The 20,860-nt window shown below is 36.9% G+C and overlaps 1 protein-coding gene across 3 annotated transcripts in view; it reads left to right on the forward strand.

The window, feature by feature from the left end:
* LOC139940511 (inositol polyphosphate-5-phosphatase A-like) overlaps nt 1-20,648 on the forward strand; it is an 80,535-nt gene extending 59,887 nt beyond the window's left edge. The window contains exons 6-19 of one of the 3 annotated variants that reach the window (XR_011786461.1): nt 1,012-1,075; nt 1,403-1,500; nt 2,335-2,387; nt 3,902-3,965; nt 4,916-4,971; nt 5,164-5,248; nt 5,891-5,980; nt 6,819-6,893; nt 7,690-7,763; nt 8,095-8,206; nt 9,026-9,088; nt 10,030-10,183; nt 13,247-13,302; nt 15,235-15,318. Coding sequence is in view for 2 of the 3 variants with exons in the window: in XM_071936803.1 (XP_071792904.1) it covers nt 1,012-1,075; nt 1,403-1,500; nt 2,335-2,387; nt 3,902-3,965; nt 4,916-4,971; nt 5,164-5,248; nt 5,891-5,980; nt 6,819-6,893; nt 7,690-7,763; nt 8,095-8,206; nt 9,026-9,088; nt 10,030-10,066; nt 15,235-15,305 (942 nt within the window). In the remaining variant the exon portion in view is untranslated. Of the gene's footprint in view, nt 1-1,011; nt 1,076-1,402; nt 1,501-2,334; nt 2,388-3,901; nt 3,966-4,915; nt 4,972-5,163; nt 5,249-5,890; nt 5,981-6,818; nt 6,894-7,689; nt 7,764-8,094; nt 8,207-9,025; nt 9,089-10,029; nt 10,184-13,246; nt 13,303-15,234 lie in introns of all 3 variants that reach the window. The other 2 variants (XM_071936804.1, XM_071936803.1) reach the window with 2 other exon arrangements.
* The last annotated feature ends 212 nt before the right edge of the window (nt 20,649-20,860 follow it).

Consider the following 20,860-nt stretch of genomic DNA (forward strand, 5'->3'; position numbering starts at 1 on the left):
ATCTTTCTGATCAATCATAGGTTGGGTTTAATGGGTCGTTTGCTCGTTGGCGTAGACCCTGGCAGATTATTGACACAAGAGGTGTGAAGTGAGCTATTAAGTGTTGACTCCAGCTGAATCAGAAATATGTCTTTGGGTATAAATAGTGAGAGATATTGCAACAATTGATTGACCTACCGAGTTATCATTTCAGTTTTTGTTTTTGATAAGTTGACACGAACAAGAGGGGGATTTGTTTCTATAAGGAGCATTTGGTCTCAGTATTGTTGCTTGGTGAGCAATTTATATCAATCCGCCTTGACAGGCGATGCTGGGAAACATTGTATGTGGAGTATTAGTCACTGTCATATTTCCGATTACGGTTATTCTCCAAAGTTGTTTGACATTGTTCAAAAGTGTTTTAGATAACGACAACAAAAAAAGCCACCCCCCAAAACACCATATTTTTTTCAAAGGGTTTTGTTGTATTCATATTTTGTGACAAATATAAAGAATGGCTGTTACAAACTGCTTACCAACCAAAATGACCGAAGGTATAAACACAAATAAAATTACGTTCAAACCGAAGCAGACTCTTTAAAATGTTTAATTTACAGAAGTTCTGCCTAACTTTTTTAACTCACTAAAACTTTTGTACATCACATGTCAATGTTAGAGAAGAATACAAAACTAAACATGTCATACTTTTGTGTGTGGGACTTTGTTTTTACGTCAGGGTTTTCCCCAAGATAAACTTGGTTACGTGATCACCCTTTAGTTACAATTTGTTCAACTTTGCTTTAACTATTAATAAATTAAATACGAATGAAAGTGTATTTTTCCAACAGTTGTGAATCCTCACAAAAACATAATGTGTCTTTTTGGTTTAGTTTCAGGACCATGGATACAAATGGAGATTTGTATTAATAAACAACTACTATGTTGTATTTTGTATGTTGTTGTTGTTGTTGTTATTGTCATGGATAAGTTGGAGTATAATGTTAACATCATCTTGTTCTTGATATTTTGCAGGCACTCGGGAATATTTACTTCGTTCATGAATCCCTTCAGAATGTTCAGATGTACGATTTCAAAGGTAAATATACAACTCACTCCTTTGTCTTCTTGTGGTCCTTTTTCGTTTGTCTTCTGTCTTAGGTTTTCTCGCTTATTGACCTTGAGGCCCTTTTGTTTGGTTTTGTTGGATGTTAATTCTGTGATTTGTGGTCTTTGTATGTTCTTTGTTGCATATTGAAAACAAATATTATACATATAAAATACAACTGATGAAACAACCAGTAACAGCCAAAGATCTAAAACATCGTTAGAAGAAAAAACACATTATGCTAAAACAACAACAACATTTGAACTCCTTGATGTGAATTGATATTTTGTATTTGATTGTTTTTGTTTGATCACACAGCTTGCAGATTCAGCACACTCCAAGGCAAACACATGGACTTAATTAGTAATAAAACAATGTTTGAAAAAGCAAAGTTTCCTCAGAACTTCTTCCCAGGAGTAAGTATTCTCAAATCAGACTCTCTATATCTACGGCTAGGCCTGATACTTCACATTGCCTTGGTGCCCTTGAAATGCTACAGTAGAAATTTAAAATTTTCTCTTAGGGTGCCCTTTACCAAGAAGCAAATGCCTTAATGCCCTTGCTGTTACAAAAATGAAGCATACAGGCCAGAGCCTCTACCATTATACTAGCCTGAACATCTGACGTCACACTGCGAGGCTTGTGAATGACGCCAGAGACCGGCATCAAAACCGGCATGTTATTTGACCTTTGACCCCATACATTTCAGATAGAGATACGCAGTCAAATTCTATTGCAGACGTGACAGGAATGACTGTTTGGGCATCTATGGAAAGCTCATGTCACTGTGCACGTTTATCCAATATTATTGTATCCAATGGAATCACTGGATCTGAGAAGCTGTCTTACAGGGGCCCAGTCTACCATTAAACAAGTTTACTCTACAACCTCTTTCCCACGTCTGTAAATTCCTGTGAAGGAGCCTGTGAGGGAACGATACCATTCACTATTCACAATCTTGTGAATTGTAAAGAGGTAGAAGTTCAACTGAGAAATTGCATTGAGACATATTTTGTCTACACAGGTGTAGAGGAGCATTTATGGTTATGTGACTCGCAATGGTTTACACTGACTAAAACTAAAACCTACACTGAAACATATGGAGTAATGTCTAGTTCCTAATACCACTGGGCCCAACATAGCTAACTGATCAGCACTTCTAAAGAAAATACTTTATTGTTGAGATTAAGATCTCCTTGATACGTCTTAGAAATAAACAAAACATTTGTTCAACTTATTTTTGACAACAGACAGTTTGGTCAAGGAAAGGTTTCTTGAGAACAAGATGGAACATAGAAAACAGGTAATAACAAAATTATAATAAAGGTGTTTAAAATTTCAAATTATCTTTAGTAAAAAATAACGAATAAAGATATTGACTAACAGGGAGACTGCCAAACGTATAGACGATGTGACCTCTGACGTCACACGAAAACCATAACATGATTCGCGCGCATACCGCCGGGCAAAACCTTTGTGTTTTGGCAGCCAGCTAGAAAGTGTACGCAATCTTACTATGACTACGCAACTCAGTGCCCGGCGAAACATGACGTATCTAGTGTTTTGTCAGCAGAGGGCGGTTTGAATGTAAATATAGGTCACATCGTCTATAGCTTGATGGTTGAGTTGGTAGAGCGCTGGTATTTTATACCGGAGTTCATTGGTTCAAGTCCCACTCTAGTCAATTTGTCTTTGTTCAAACCAAAACTAACTATACAAATTTAAATATAATTACATTCATAAATACCTCAGACAGTTTCGCTATGCCTATTGGTGGAGAGCGCGTCACGTGGGTGTGTATAAACCTTTGTTTATGACCAGAAAAAAGTGTTGAAACATGGGCGTGACACGCCAGCTTGCACCTGTGCTTTTAAGACAGTTTCTTCATTCCTATTGGTCGAGAGCAACGGCTGAAACAGTTGAGCCACATCACGCGATACGCGCGACGCGCACAGCATTCCCTTATAAGGAGTTGTTTACCCGAGGGCCTTGACTGGGCCTTACCGTTTTATAGCTGGAGGGGTGTTGTGTTGAAAGAAATCATTGAAAAATTAAAAAAAATTGCAATTATTTTACTTTTTGACCAAAAAGTGTTGATGTTTTTTGACCGAAAAGGTATTTATGAATGGGAATCAAAGTGTGTTGAATCGGTTTTCAACTAGTGGTTTAAACCCGCGAGGCCTGGTTCTTGATAATTTACCTCGATTTTGTCTCAGTAAATTATCAAGAACCAGGCCTCATTGGGTTTAAGCCACTAGTTGAAAACCTCTTCACCACACATTGATTCCCTTATTTACATGTGTCTTTACCCTTCCCACCCTTCTACAGGCATGATATTCTTTCTATTTTTTGCCCATGGATGTATCAGAATTGTTTTTATTAATAAGGCCTGAAAAGTCCATTAACGCCTACACCATATATACATGTACATGTAGGTCAGCCCTTATACTCAATAAAATGTTCCTACTTGTTTCCCAAAGGACAAATATCATCCCTGCTTCCACCAAACTCCCTCAAAAATATTATCAACTTAACTTAACCAAGTAGTGTACAAGCTGACATGGCTATACTCTAGTATTGTTCAAAGTCAAATGACCAGTTCATATCCTTTATCAAAATGTCAAAATATAATGGCTTAAATCAACACTAAAAAAGTACAAAGACTTCCAACCAACGTCTGAATCCGAGCCGTTATACTTATCGGTCCTTCAGTAGTCCCTAGAACGTTTGTTTTCATACATATGTAAAATTTATTTGTGTAGCAATGCCCGGTGGCTAAAGCAAACAGTTTCAATTCTCCGTCTTCGTTTGTCACAGGATATTTGACTTAGTTAATATACATCTGTTTCATGATGCAAGCAACATGGTCGCTATGGAAACGGTGAGTCGCCGAGTTTGTTTTTTTGTGAAGTGTTTGTTTGGTTTTGCGCGCCCCACACCAAAGTCCGTCAAAGTTTTACCGAGATCAGCTCCGTGGCTCTCATGTTTACACAAAACTAAACATGTTTGTGTTTCCATACGATGGATTTGTGTTTGCTATTACTTACTGAAATTCCCCGCAATGACATTGTTTCAGATGAAAAATAGAAGAGAGGATAGAGTCATATTTCGTTGAGAATTATGACTTTTTTATCAAATTTAATTCATTGGATTGATTAAGTCTTGACAGTTTGAGCTGCTAGGTTTTTAATGTTTGCAAAGTCGCTGTGTGGAATGTATAGTCAAAGGTTACAGGGATGACAATTTTCAGACTTTTTCCAAAATCAGATTTCGTTTTTACGTTTGCCTGGTGAAATGAAATTTAACTTTCTCCAGATAAATAAATCATGCTCTTTGATCTACTTCACTTGCACTAAGGAAGGTTTCCAAACGATCCTTGAAATTGTTAACTCTGGAAGTTAGCAAAGATGGAAATGCCGTCATTTCTACGTACTTGCTAAGATCTGAATTCAAGTTTCCTTTTTTTCAGCATGAATTCTTACAGTGTGAGAAATGGCTCCCTATTAAGTGTAACATAGTTTTGAGAAAGGGGTAATTTCTCACTCAAATATTAAAAGATTTCAGACCTAAAGCCTTTTTGGGCATCTGAAAGCACACAAATTTGTGCAACAAGGGTTTTTTCTTCTTTCATTATTCTCTTGTAACTTCGATAAACAATTGGGTCAAAATTTTCAAGGATTTGTGATTTGATGCATATGTTGGGATACACCAAGTGTGAATATACTGGTTTTTGACAATAACCAAGTGTGTCTAGTGCCGTTAACCATAGAGCAAGGAATGTAACTGTCTTTGTATATTATTTAGTTTGCTGTGGGTATTTTGTTGTTACAGTTCCCATCAACGTACAGTAAAAACAGGAGAAGAACGTTGGAGTATGTTTTACAAAGGTGAGTTGAACCAAACATTGGATTTTTAATTACTTCAAGTTGTGATTTTGTCTCCTCAGTTTACAGGTTTTGTTTAAAAGATTTGTTTGTTTTAAAGCTTTTAGTTTGTTAGAATGAAATTAAATAAATGTTAAATAATTACTCTTTACAAAACATTCTTGTTACTGGTAAATTTTTTGTTAATCCTGACAGATTATCAAAGGATAAGCACGACAAGGTTCCGCTATTTCTCTTTGGTGATTTTAACTTCAGGTTGGATGCCCAAGGAGTTATTCAGGTGAACAAGAAATTTCCACTATTATTCATCACAAACTATTTTATCAAAGTTTTTGATTCGACAAATGATTTTGAGGTTTTTCAAATACTTTTCGGGTTCTGTAAAATCTCTGAACTTGAATTGTGTCGGTCACTTAGAAATTATTTGTTATTGTTAAAACAGGTTACTTCACTGCAGGATAGAATTTCTTTTATGTTTTGTATTTTTTGTTATCTGCCTGTCAACTTTTTAAGAACGACCCAGAAATATGAAGAAGTTGTAAGTGGTTGTAAGTGGTTGTAATCTTCATAGATAATCCATTTAAAAAAGTTTCTGTAGCCTAGGTAACTAGGCAAGAGAGTAATACGACCCATGACCTCTCGAATTAAGGAATCCTCCATTATTTTGAAGGGGTGGTTGTAGAACTTTTGATTTACATGATATTAGAGTTAGCTTCTACAAGTTAACTATATTTGTTATATTAACACACTGAAAGTTAGTCTTTGTCCAAGACTTCAGTGGATTTGTGCCTACTCGTAGTCTATCATAATAGCATGCCCTTTATACACTATTACGATTTATTAAGAGTATGTATGCCATCCTCTATCCACTGACGTCTTGGGCCAAGACTAATTTCAAGAATGATGTCCATTCTTCCACTAGTCTTTGGTAGCTGAGGCAACACCCGAGTACACAAAGGAAGATAAGAACGTGACGAGGATAACGTATAAAGATGGCGATGCAAGCAAGAAGGTAAGTAGACTTGTCCTGGGATCCCCCAAATTCCTTTCCCTGGTCTTGCGTGAATGTTGTTAGAACTGTACAGCCAACCTTAGGGTTCTGAATCTTCAATGATTTTGGTTTCAAGTTAAATAATGTACACTGAAAAAGTCCACTAGAATATCTATATAGGGACCGGTTATTATTATTATTATTGTTTTTAACCTCCTCTTACTGTAAGTTTTATCTAATTTTTAAAATTTTTATACTATTATTTTTGTTTGTATTGCTTTTAACTTCCCGTAACATTCTTAAATATTTACGTAATTTTTATATCGTAATTTTTTTCGCATGATTTTATGTTTACTTTTAATATGTTTGTTTGTTTGCAGGGCCCAAATGGAAACCAGTTATTTTTTACTGATTTGGCTTACCTTGGGTAAATAAAGGAAATAAATAAATAAATAAATAAGAGAAAGTTCCAGACAACAAATAAAAATGACAATGTGAAGAAACGATGGGCTCGAGGCTGGTTCCAAACGGCCGACCACAGTAGTCAACCAATGGTCGACCAGCCTGGGTTTGAGTCAAAATGGTCAACCTTTAGTTAACCATTGTGCACACTCGAACTTGCTCTAAGCTACAGCATGGCGTCCATCTTGGCAGCTTGATTTCAATTGTAACTTCACTCAGTTTCCCATTTGAGTGAGACACTACATGTATATAAGCACAGTTCATTCGATAATGAATAAAGAATGGTTTGCTTCAGTAAAGAATTAGCGGAAAGTCTTAAGATGCCCTGGGCTGTAGATAAAAGACTTCTGCATTGAATAAAATGATCTTGTATATCTTGTCTTATTTTCTGTCTTAGGCAATACTGATTCTGGAGAAGAAGAGATTTGAAATTGACGATCCCAGCAGGTTACACAGAGATAATCCAAAATGGGTGAGATGTTTTTTTTTTTTTTTTTCCCTAAACTCAGGAAAGTACTGAGTATACCATGCTTAATACACATCGGTGTAAAAGAATAAAACAAATTATAATTATATGCAAAATTAAGATTTATGAAATTGTTGCAGGACCTGCTGCTTACATGTAGGGTTCAGACTGCCTCTAGCCCCCGGGCTAGCTCGCTGGTCTAGTGGTAAGACATCTGCTCTAGCAATGCAAAGGTTGTGGGTTGGAATCCCAACTGAGTGACTTGCCTGATGTTTTTTATTTTTTCCACAGAACTCGGTCTACAGGTCTTTACACACATTTGTGTAAGGGTACAAACAAACGATTGAGTCTAATGTGGGTTTTCAGTTCAAGTTTACAACTTTTACTTTTTAAAGGGAGGGTACACGTTTGGTAATTGTCAAAGACCAGTCTTCTCACATGGTGTATCCCATCATAACCATAAGATAACAAGCCTGTGAAAATTTGGGCTCAATTGGTGGTCAAAGGTGCGAGAAAATGATAAAAAACACCCTTGTTGGACGAATTTGTGTGCTTTCAGATAAGAATAAAAGACTTCTAGCTAGAAGTCTTTTATTAATTTAGTGAGAAATTACCTCTTTCTCAAAAACTACTTTACTTCAGAGGGAGTCGTTTCCCACAATATTTTATATTATCAACAGCTCTCCAATGCTCGTTACCAAGTCGGTTTTTAAGTTAATATTTGTTTTGAGTAATTACCAAACGTGTACCTTCCCTTTAATATGTAACCATGATATGTCTATCTTTATCCTTTCTTCAACAGCTTCTTCAGTTTGATAAGGAACTCTTGTGCTTCACAAATCAGCTTCATGAATTCGACAGAGAGTTTCCACCAAGGTGGGTAATTTCAACTTTCAATAACTAACGTCTGTTTAGGACATTTTACTCTGAATCTTTGCCCAAGTTAACATTTTTGTTTTGTATAATTGTAGGAGTGATGATCAAGAATGAAAAAATTGTTGTTATTCGTTGGATGTTTTATATCGTTTACAGGATTTTGTCATGTAAAGTTTTAACTTGCATAAGGCTTATTTGCATTATAAGTCCTTCTTTCAGACGGAAATTTAACTCTTAAATTTAGTACCTATCCTGTGTCAATTATGATATTTGAACTCTGAACCTTGACCTATGAATGTCATTAACCCCCCTTTCCCTCTCTTAAATATAGTTATCCCTACAGTGAAGATGTTACAGATGGGCGGAGCTATATGAAGACTCGAGTCCCAGCGTGGTGTGATCGTATTCTACTCTCAACGTCTGCCAAACCTCTTATCAAGGAGGTAAAAATGACTCTCAAATTATTATTATTTATTTATTTCTTATTTTTTTTACTCTAGGAAACATTTTAGTGAGAACACTGATTTTCGAAGGTGCCCAGCATTTAAACAAATTTATAAATATAGTTACAATAAAAACACTAGAAAAAATGACCTTTTATATTGGTTAAAAACAAGTAACTCTAAAAACCAACTTGATATAAAAAAAAAAAAAAAAAAAAAAAAAAAAAGGAATTTGTTGACATTGACGTTCATTATCAATCTATGGTAACAAAGAGGGAGGGTTAAGTTCGGCTGCTAGAGTGTTTTTAGAAGCAAATTGGCAACAATCTTTGGAAAGTTTTAGTCCATGGTTTGTAGATAAAGAATGTTTCAGATCCTTCAGTATTGAATTGTCAAAGTCGATTGTTTATGTACTCATAAAAAATCAAACACCTACATCAGATGTTGGGTTTGAATCCTGACTTTGCAAGTAAATCCGCCAATTTTGTTGAGCATTGTTTTTAATTAAGAACTCACTCAGCGGTAGTGAAGTTAATAACGATCCACTGTAAGCTAATTTTATACCTTCCGCCCAGGTAGTAGTTAAAAAGCACGACAGTTCTTTTCAAAACTGAGAAGTCTCCCGAACACCTGAACAATCTATTCCGCGGTAGTAGAATTAAGCAAGACAGTTCTCCAAGAACAAAAGTCGACATAGAAAGTAGATACGCTCATGGTATTACTGCAAACCAAATATATATTGATACCTTACCATGGATTGCCTCAAATCCTATACATTGTTTATTAAATAACCATTTTGATTGTGTCTTTTCCTAACAGGATCTGTATCACAAGGCAATGTATAATGTAATTGGGCAAGACGTATGTATGGGTGACCATAAGGTAAGAATACTGGTTCCCTGTTTCTCTTCTAAACAACATGTGATAGATATCAAGGCAACCAGGGATATAGGCTGGTACCCCATAATAACCTATCATGAGTGCTATGTGGATACTGGGTACCAAACTAAAATAATGCCATGACGATAACAAAATAAATTTTAAAAAAGATCTTGTGGCAGATATTTATAACAACAATAATCATTTATAATACACCGATATCTGTCTTAAGATGTTCATGGTGCAGCAACGGATCAATAACAAAAAGGGAACAATGAATACAACCGGTAACAACAATGTAGATGGAATAATCTTCTGACTTTTTCCCAAGGACCAAACACTAGGCCTGGTTGTCTCGGTCAATGCATCTAATCTATCAATTCAGTTCAACTCGATATTTGTTTTCGTACTGCCAAATGTACATACATGTACAAGTAAATATAAAGAAGGTCTATTAAACACCTGCATACATTAACTTCATACGATTGTACATTGTTGTTATCATTGTGGGTTGACATGGCCTAGCGTTTAAGAGCACCGGATTCAAGCTTTTGTGCTTCTGAGTGTGGGTTGGAGTCCCAGTCGTGACACTTAACGCAAGACACTTTACCATGATTGCTTCCTAAATGTTAGGAAGGTGGTGCGCGCTTTCTGCTCTACCAACCAGGCTTCTGATGGATGATACCCAAGCCTAGATCTGTTTGGACTGTAAAGGGGCTAACCCTGTTGCAGCCCTGGAAGTAATGGCAACAGCCCCTAGAAAAAAGTTGACTGTAGTCCACACCTTAAAGTGGCCTTCAGGCGACTTGCATAATAAAATTCAATACCAAATAAACAAAATGTTTACCAACACATTGAATCAGACCCTTGGTTGACTATTACATAATCCATTCTTCTTGCCTACTTCTCCCCCCCCCCCCCCCCCCCCCGCCTCCTCTTTACAGCCAATCTTTTTAAGCTTCAGATTAGCCACATCTCAAGGTATGCCAGTTCCCTATAAACGTTCCCCTGCTCGTAAGTGTTGTGTGATACTGTAGGAACACCCCTCCACCCCATGGGTGTCTTCACCCAACTAGCTGCACTGTATGTCTGTTTGCTGTAAGTGGTATGCTTTCAATTGCATGCATTTTCTTTGAATTTTCTCTCAGTTTTCTAATGTCTCTCTTCAGCTCGGTTCATACTTCCTGCGAATGCGAATTCAAAGCAAGTCGAAGCGAAGCGAATCTTGAGTCTTTGCTCAACTCTCTTGCGAGTATCGCAGCGAAAACAGAGTTGTGATGTCAAATTCACGTCAAATTCGCATCGCATGCGCATTCGCAGGAAGAATGAACCGTGCTTTATAGACTCTATTCACAATGCGCAGCGCACATAGGCGTGGTCTCCTGTCCCCCATTTTGTGTGTGAAAACATGCACAAAAGGATGGTACACAAGTTTACGCACCTCGGAACAATGCACATGTACCGTCTTCTTCCATTTGGGGGAGTTCATTCCTTTTGTGCATGTTTTTTAAACACAAAATGGCGGTTGGATACATGCATGTATGTGCGCTATGCGCTGCGAATAGGTTCTATTCCTTCTTTATAATATTTAGAGTTTCATGTTTTTTAATCTCTGTTTTTTATTTTTTATTCGTATTGTTTAGGTTTATGTCAGTCTTACATTTTTGTTATATTTTCTCTAGAGTTTGTGACTTCTTTCCATTCGGTCCTTTCTTTATAATTTTGAGAGTTTCATGTCTTTTAATTTCTGGTTTTTATTCTGTTTTCATGCGTACAGTTTGGGTTCATATCAGTCTAATATTTTAATCAAAATAAAATACATCCCATTATTGGTTGCTTCGTTTCCAACAAACTCAACACTGTTTTTGAATATTTGTATATTATTACAAACTGTGGCTATCTGGGTTTTTTTTTTCTTTGCGTATACAGCTTTTTATACTTTTCAAACCTTGATTGGCTAAAACTCAGGCTGTGACATTGCAATGGAAATGTCTTTACTCCTAAACCAGACAGTGCACTTTAATGGCGTTCACCATCTCACCAAGGCCACTGAATACCCCCTTTCTGGATTTTTTAAATATATTTTTTTATATATATAAATCCTCGGACATAAGTACATACCCACAGTTAATATTGTCCGCGTCAAGACAAAACTTAAAAAAATTGTGGCCAGAAAAATCTATGATAGGCCTATAGGTCAAATAAATAGTTACAAAAAAAGAAAGTGTGAAACAAACATAATTGTGGCTGATATTATTTTCTGTGTTCGTCACAACTTGACTGCAAATACCTTTCGCTAGATGTAAATGGGCAAAGCAATTAATTCTTCATATATTCATTTACATTCTATTCATGTGTTAATGTCATGTTTATTCATGAGTTGATCATCATGTAGTTTAGCCAATCATTGACAGGCTGACCTTTGATTTGATGATGTTGGGCTGGTCTTGATTTCACTAAACAAATTAGTCCCCATTCTAGATACTAAGAAATTACTTTACATTCTGACGGTCGTTTTGTTATTTATTAACAACAGTGCAGCTTCTGTGTTATACTGACATTTACAGTAACATACACTTATTCTACATGATTTTTTTTACCTACATGTAAAATTGAGGGGGGGGGGGTCGAGTTGGTGTAGTGGTATCTGTCCTCGCCTTCCACCTCTAGGACCCTGGTTCAAATCCCACCGGGGCAGTATGTGGATTGGGTTTTCAATTCCTACCTAACTGCATGGGTTTTCCCAGGAATATATAATTCTTTTGGGTTTCCCTCCCACATCTAAAACTGAAGTGGTGGTCGAGTTGGCGTAGTGGTATCTTTCCTTGTCTTCCACCTCTAGGACCCCGGTTCGAATCACTACTATGTGGATTGGGTTTTTCAGTCCCTACCTAACTGCATGGGTTTTCCACGGAATATAAAATTCTTTGGGGTTTCCCTCCCACATCTAAAACTGAAGTGGTGGTCGGGTTGGCGTAGTGGTATCCTTCTTCGCCTTCCACCTCTAGGACCCGGCTTCGAATCACACCGGGGGCACTACGTGAATTGGGTTTTCAGTCCCTACCTACATGTAACTGCCAGGGTTTTCCCTGGAATAATTCTCTTTGGGTTTCCTCCTAAATCTAAAACTAAAACTTTCTTCTTAGTAGTCTCTTGGCTAGTACAGTGATTAAAGGCAGTTGACACTATTGGTAACTAAAAATAAGTATTATCATAAAACCTTACTTGATTACAAGTAATAGGGAGAGGTTGGTAGTATAAAACATTGTGAGAAACGGCTCCCTCTGAAGTAATGTAGTTTTCGAGAAAGAGGTAATTTTCCACAAATTTGATTTCCGAGACCCTCAGATTTAGAATTTGAGGTCCCGAAATCTAGCATCTGAAAGCACACAACTTGGTGTAACAAGGGTGTTTTTGTTTCTTTAATTATTATCTCGCAACTTCGACGACCGATTGAGCTAAAATTTACACAGGTTTGTTATTTTATGCATATGTTGAGATACACCAAGGTAGAAGACTGGTCTTTGACAATTACCAATAGTGTCCAGTGTTTTTAAGTTTGCTTTACTGAGGATCCTTTGCTTCACAACTTTGCACAATCAAAACTATCTGATAAGCAATTCCAGGTTTGAAAAGAATCTTTTTACCTTAAGGACAATGTAGGCCTTAAAATTATTACATTTTTATGTTTGTGATGTTTTTGAATATAATTGTTCCTTGTTTGTCTACTATTGAATTTGTTTTGCTGTTTGTATGCGCGATTTGTTTTATCCGCTTGTCCAGTTGTTTGTTTGCCTGTTTGTGTATGTGAACAATGTAATCACAAATTACCGTCAATTTGGACCAATACGTGTCACAGAATACATGTATGTCCCTGTTTCTGTCAGTGTAATTGTCAGTGTGATTGTCACTGTGATCGTCACTGTGATCGTAACTGTGATTGTCAATCTGATTGTCACTATGATTGTCACTGTTATTGTCACTGTAATCGTCACTGTGATCATCACTGATTGTCACTGTGATCGTCACTGTGATCGTAACTGTGATTGCCAATCTGATTGTCACTATGATTGTCACTGTTATTGTCACTGTGATAATCACTGTGATTGTCACACCATGTATGCACTATCAGACACAGCATTCTCTTCTTTCCAAGCACAGTGAATGAGGACACCCAACGACCCTGATTTAGTCTCAGTACACCACGTGCAGTTCATGTAAGTCCCTCACTCAGTGTGATGTATGTTTGTCCTGCTCATTTCTCCACTTTTGTATCTATTGGTTTATCGTTCCACTAAATTTTAATAACTCCTTAAACGCAGGGGGAGATTTCACAAAGAGTTAAGACTAGTCTTATCTTGAGTTAGGACGAGTTACTTGTCCTAACTTAGGACTAAGTCTTTAATATCTTCTAGGACTAGTCCTAAGTTAGGACTAGTCCTAAGTTAGGACTAGTCCTAAGTTAGGACTAGTCCTAAGTTAGGACTAGTCCTAAGTTAGGGCTAGTCCTAACTCTTTGTGAAATCCACCCTGGTCTACATGTATGATGTATGCAGCAAATTTTTATGTTTTTTGGGGGTTTATTGTGGTTGAGAAATTATTTCCAAAAGAGGTTAAAGTAGAATGGAAATGATGGTGTTGGCAGAGCTGCCAGCTACCCCTAATTCTGCTAAAAGTTCCCTAATAATGAAACCTATCAATCCATGAGCAAATTTGTAAATCTCCCTAAAACGGATTTTCCCTGGTCATGCCAAATGCAATTCTAAATTTCCCTGGTTGTTATACAAAGTCTCCCTGATTGCAAGATGCAAATGTTGGCGGGCTGGGTAGGTGTTTTTTTTTTTTTTTTTTTTTTTTTTGGGGGGGGGGGTGGGTTTTGGGGGGATCTGGGCAGGCGAGAGGGGAGTTTGTGTCAGCTCTTGTTAAGTTATACAACCTTTTGTTGATAAAAGAACAGGTGACTAAAACAACATTTGAATCATTTGGTAGTTGTCAATTTAGATAAGTAGCCCAGAGTAAAAATTGAGACAACCCCATGCTGAGATGTTTAGATAGTCAATCCAATAATGGCCCTAATGATGCCAAGATAATGACCCGCAAAAATTCAATACTAATGGCCCTGATACCAAGGCCATTACTCCCACGATATTGTCCGATTGCTCGGCCACTGTTTATGACTCTTTATCAAAGGCATATATTAATTTTTTTCAGTCTGGGTTTAATTGTGGGTTAATCGTTGGTAATAAAATATTCCAGGCGATCATTGGGCTGATAAGCTATGGGACAAGGAGGGCAAAGTTTCAGGGTAGTAGATTGACAGCGAGGGGGGTTGTGGATTTTATGACGATGGTGGAACGGATGGTAAATAGTTGGACTTGTCAACACTGGAATCATGAAATAATGGGGTTTTGTTAGTATTTGGAGAGTACAATGGTCTTTATTACCAGTCTGATCATAGTAATAGGCTGCATTAAGGGGTTTTATATTGTTGGGTTTTGGAGTGGTCAAATAACTCCTTCAGAACCACAACAGTCGTGAGGTGAGTTCATTGGGCTATAGGTTGAACTGGAATGAAACTTGAAATTTTGGATTGGGGTTAATTTTGCCAACTCAAAACCAGTTAACGTTTGAACTCTAAAGGTATTTCATCTAATTATATCGCGTTTTTTAAAACAAGCCTAAGTAAAGCAATGATGAAGTAACTACCAAAGTCTTAGTCGAATTGAAGATGAACTTATGGTTGTATTCTCAACCTTTTTTCTGGCATTGTGATTCGAACTGCTTCTAACTACCGGGCAATCTCGGTGATCTAGTTGGTAAGACATTGCTCTTGAATTGCAAAGGTCGTGGGCTCGAATCCCACCCAAGTAATATGCCTGTGATTTACTTCACAGAGCTTGGGAAAAGTACCGAGTTTACAGTGCTAACACATCGCAAAACCAAAATTACTAAAATTTTGGTATTCTTTATCCCCGATGCAAATTTCCATCCGTTGAATTATAATTGCGCTTCAAACATGTCAAATATAATAGCTAATTAGCTTTTTGTTTCCCCTTCCACTTTGTATATCTGTTCCTTCATATCTTTGTCCCTCATCTCATACTGTCACCCCATCCTCTTTCTTTCTCGACGCCATCTTTCCACTCCAGTCACTCCATACTACAAGGCAGCAGGAGCATTAGTCTACTACCCACTCATCTACCGAGAAACATCAGTATAGCACAGGCCAACAGTCAGGGCACCAGACTATAAAGTTCGATGACCTCACTGCAAGGCCAGTCTTCAGATGCAATATTATGTAAAGAGGTATTATTAACTAGTCAAGGTCACGCTCCTTTCAAGGTGCTACTCTTTCAGCATTATTGTTTTTTTCTCATGGAGGGCTTAGAAGTGTGCCCTGTGGAACCACAACTTGAACTTTACTGGAACTTATACTAGCATCATGCTGATAGGTTTGTATTTGATAGTACCTGGAAATGGCACCAAATGAAAAAAAAAAACTTTTTAATTCCCAAAAATAGTGACTCTGGGAACCACACTTGCATTAGAAATCATTAAATGTAGATCCTGATGGGTCATTGTATGATTATATGGGCCAAGAACTATTCCTTGAGGAACAATGCATATAGTCAACTAAGCCACCCTTCCAGGATCATATCCTAAATGACAATCATCAAATCATTGGAATTCATAATTTCAATTTTTCCTGCACAGTCAAATTTTTTTTTTGTAAGCACCATGAATATCACACTTAGGGGCCAAGTATGGTGTCTTGAGGAACCACCTCCATACTTTCCATACTTTATGCTCTTATTGCCTTCCTGACCACAGATGCAATATATACACAAGATGTTAAGGTGTTGCTTGCACCTCAGTGACTACATTGTGATATGACCTAGACTAGTTTCATGTCGTATATCAATTTTATTTTGTACATGTAATTTTAATGTGTTTACGGGTTGAGTAGGAAGGATTGGGCGTTGGTAGTCCAAGATGGAGCATTTATAATATTGCCAAGCAATTTTCTTTTTTAAAAGAGATTTTAATTAAAGATGTTTTTAGAAATTTTAGTTTTTTCCTGTTTCGATTATTTATCCACTTACCTGTAGTTATTGTAAATGTCTGTGTTTTTAACAAGTATTATTAACTAAATTGTGGTTTTACTCATCCTTTTTGCTGATCTTCTCAATTCTTGAAACTAAAATCTAATAATGTCATAGGAAAACAAAATCTTGTTCATGCAGAATTCTTTTCTAGCTAGACCTTTTTGATGGTGCAGTCATTTTTCTTTTTCTTCTGTCCAACTTAATCATTATATAATGGCTCAAGGCTTTGGCTTAAGATATGACATAAGCTGCGGCCTAGGCTATGGCTTGGGTTCTGGCTTAGGATCTGGCTTTGGCTCTGGCTTGGGCTCTAGCTTCGTCTCTAGCTTAGGATCTGGCTTGCCCTCCATCTATAGCTTTGGTTGTAGCTTGGGATCTGGCTTACGCTCCGGCTCTGGCTTGTGCTCCGGCTATAGCTTTGGCTCTGGCTTTGGATCTGGCTTGTGCTCCGGCTCTGGCTTGTGCTCCGGCTATAGCTTTGGTTCTTGCTTGGGATCTGGCTTGTGCTCTGGCTATAGCTTTGGTTCTTGCTTGGGCTCTGGCTTACGCTCCGGCTATAGCTTTGGTTCTTGCTTGGGATCTGGCTTACGCTTGGGATCTGGCTTACGCTCCGTCTCTGGCTTGTGCTCAGGCTATAGCTTTGGCTCTGGCTTTGGATCTGGCTTGCGCTCCAGCTATAGCTTTGGCTCTGGCTTTGGATCTGGCTTGCAGGCTGGCTCGGGCTTTGGCTTTTGCTTTAGCTTTAGCTCTGGCTTGCTTATTTGACACATCTTACAGGCCAAGATTTCATGTCATATACATTGCTTGTGACTGTATTTAGCTGTTGTTTACTTAGCATAACAATTGAGTGGAGTCTTGGCGGTAATCTGATTTTACTAAGCATGGATTGTTTTGCTTAAGCAGAATTTTGTGCTTAAGCAGCTCTATGTAATTGGGCCCTGGTTTGGTCTCTATCTTGGTCTTGGGCTTTGTTAGTAATTTTGTTTGGTAGTGACTTCAAACAGCGGGACAGTACTTAAGCCAAAGCCGAACCCATGGTTTTGAACATGGAAAGAGAAAATAGTCTGGTTCCCTTATACTCAAATGAAATAAAGTATTCAAACTCATTACTGAGTATACAGGGAACATGTTGAATATAGTCTCTGGATGCTCAAGATCTTCTAAGGTTGTGCATCAATCAAATTAAAATTGTCTTATTATGCAATGAACAGCAAAGAGGCTGCCTGTTTTTTACATTACCAATATTTTTCAAGTCGTGCTTGAATTTTGTTTCTCTGCAATGGTTTGTGATAAGCCTACAATAGTTTGCAACAAAACTCTCTTTGTCATTCGCCCTTTAATATGTAAATTAATATCTCATGTATTCATCATTAATGATTAATATTAACCATATACTCTAAGTGGGAGTGTAAATATACATTTCTTAATATAATAACTGCATGCTGTGGTAGATTTCATGATTTTATTTCAATTTTCGGATACCATCGTTGAAAGATAAAAAGTTAAAAATTAGTTGTTTACCAGTAAACCAAAATGACTTCCACCATTTGGAAAGATTATGTAGCTGCCTGAGACATTGAGCAATTATACAAAAATGCAGCCAAATGATTAATAGACCCTTCCCATGAAATATGTAAATTGCACGTAGCGCGTGCGCACTAACGTTTTGGTTGGCAAAATGAGGGAACATCATGCTGTGTTACACGGCTAATGGGTGCGTGACGCAGACGCGATTGCGCGTCTGCTTAGTGCACAACTTTATGGCGTTTTCCAACCAACAGGGTCTGTACGCATGCGTGAATGTAATTAGCATATTTCATGGGAAGGGTCCATTACTCAACCTGGTAACAGTTGACATTATTCCATATGGGCTCGGAGCAGTGACATAACTAGACATTTTCATGTGGTGGGCAAACAAATATTTAAGGGGGCTTTAAATTAATCAAAAATGTTTTTTTTTTTAAATCGCACTTGAGGGGGGGGGGCAAGGGTACTGAGTTGGTTATACCACTTTCTGGGAGAGAGAGGGAGAGCCGACTTTGCAAAAGTCTAGCGTGCCTGGGTTTAGGGTACAAACTTTAAATAAAGGATAACAAGCCTTGTCTTAAAGGGGTTAAATCAAAATATTCTAAATCATTGATGCAATTATTTACATCAATAAAGCTCTTGCTAATGTTAAAATGTGAATTTGTTAGTGACTTGATACTATTCTATTACTTTACCACTAGTCGCTAGGCTACCTCTTTGTAAGCTAAAATAGTTGGCACAAGTTATTGAAAGTTGTTTGCCATCCACCAGTTACATAAACCACCGTATCTTAGCACAGTTAAGGAAAAAACACCAGTCTAAAGTAGAATCTAACCTCACTTTGAGTCTTGCTAGGTTGTGTATAAAGAAAAACCAAGATGGCATCTTACTCTAGCTGGTTTTTTTTTAGTCAATAAAATGAATTGTACTTAAATTATTAATAATTATTATGAATTCGCATCATACTTGTGGTAGGCCACCTGTGGCTAAACTTTACATCTTAAGTTATTTAAATTGAAGTTTATGGTTTCTTATTAGTGCTACAACTGACGTTTTATCCACCAACATTTACAACTGCCCATTTTTAATTTAAATTTTTCTTCATTCTGATTAAAATAGCTCCAATATTGTATTCTTAATTAAATATTTGATGATTTATAGTATAGATTTATATTTTATTGAAACAAGTGTGATTACTATTGTTTTATTAATTTAGTTGAATCGAATTTGATTGGTTATTGGTTTTGTTATTGATTGGTCATTGGGTTACAGCAGTCAAAGCTGTTAGAAATTAACCATGATTTATTTTCCAATTTCAAGGAGTGTAAGAATAAATGCAGTCAACATAATGTAAGCTAATGATTTACACTGCGTTTACTAAATTCTTTTTAAAGTAAACAGTATAGTAAAATCACTTTACTCATGAAATTACAAAAAAGATATGACATTTTGAAGGACCAAACATGTTTAACAAATTAAGGCAAGTTAATTTTGAATATTGTTATTATGTAAAGATCTCATAATTATGTTCTTTTTTAGAGCACAAACAAAAATGTCACCTCTGATAGTTGAATGCCAAGACACTATTATGAAACGTTGACATTTTTGTTAAACTCAGGTCTTCATTATCACATTTTAATCTTTGTAATTGATATTATTGACGCACCTTTAACTCATACACATTTTATTATTGACACCACGCTGTACACTGTGTGTTTTTTTTTTAAGGGCTATCGATTTGGAACTCAGATAGCCCTAAAGGTTCGGACCCCTTTAGTTTTATTTTGTAAAAATAATGTTACCCCCGTCTAAAATAACAACCATTTGAGTCTTGTATTTTTTAATGGCTAGACATACGAATCATGGTTTTCCAACAAATGCTTGCATTGATTGTTAATTTCAAATATTATATTTGAAATAAACCAATCAGAGGAAAGAGTTTCAACACTTTGATTTTCATCTGAGTAACAACCGTGACGTGAACGAATACCGCCCTCTTTGGGTCCTTTTGAGAAATTCCTCAAAATGTCGTCTTTATGTAATTAAGACACAGCAATGTTAACAGTATGAGGATAACCATTGACTTGCAAATGCAGAAAAAAAGTTAGTCTGAAATAACTCTATGCGATTTGATGTTTGTTAAGCGCTTCCTTTTTTTACCTTAAGTCAGAAAGTGGAATTCGGAAGTAAACGTGATGACAAGTTCAGCTTCTTAAGGAGTTTGGAAAATCCCAGAACTGCGAATTTGTTACTAATAGTTTGCGTAAAGGATGGAAACAAACCGCAATGGTTCGTCTTTTATAAAATTGTTTGAAGGGAATTCAACCTAAAAACAAACGAACAGTATTTTGTAAGTTTACTGTTTTACTGTCCCAAACGAAGACATCGTGCTGTCTTGACAAGTTCGTTAACTCGCTAAACAACCCTAAACCATAAAAGATGCTGCGCTTTATCGATTGACCAAAACTAAACCTGGTTACGTTGGGGTTCGAATAAACCAGTTAAGTTACTCATTTAACTTAAAATGTGTGCACTATTTAATCGGTTAATTCGGTCATTATATGTTCACTTGGATTATATATATATTTAAAGAAAGCCATAGTTTGAAAGCCATAGATTTGATTGGTGTTTTTCCACCCCTCTAGATACTGTGTATATTTTAGCTGTAGCTTATTTTATTGTACATACATATTTGGATCTTAGCTATTATTGTAAATTACATACAAAATGTTTGTATTATTTATGTATTATCGACCACAAAGATTTACTAATTATTATTGTTATTATGTTTTAGTGACAGTGCACAGGACGTAGTTTTAACAAATTCAGACGATGTATTTTTCCATTTTGAGGCAGTTCTTAAGGGGTGACTATACTCATTTTGTGGCAATACCCTCACTAAAGGTGAATTAAAGACTACATTATTGTCAGGAATGTTTCCTTCGTCTTTGATTGACCCCCTCCTCCCCTCCCAAATTGGATGTTGAGTGGTCTCTGTATTTCAGAGGGCCTTGCCTCACGTTTACGGGCAACTTGGAGGCAACCATGTTACATATACAGTGCAACAGGACCACTTTGGTGGCACATGGGTCATATTCCAAACAATGTCTTACGGTCCCCCAGTGACGGTATGAGAACACTC

Source organism: Asterias amurensis, chromosome 8 (genome assembly GCF_032118995.1).
Source record: "Asterias amurensis chromosome 8, ASM3211899v1".
NCBI lineage: Eukaryota > Metazoa > Echinodermata > Asteroidea > Forcipulatida > Asteriidae > Asterias > Asterias amurensis.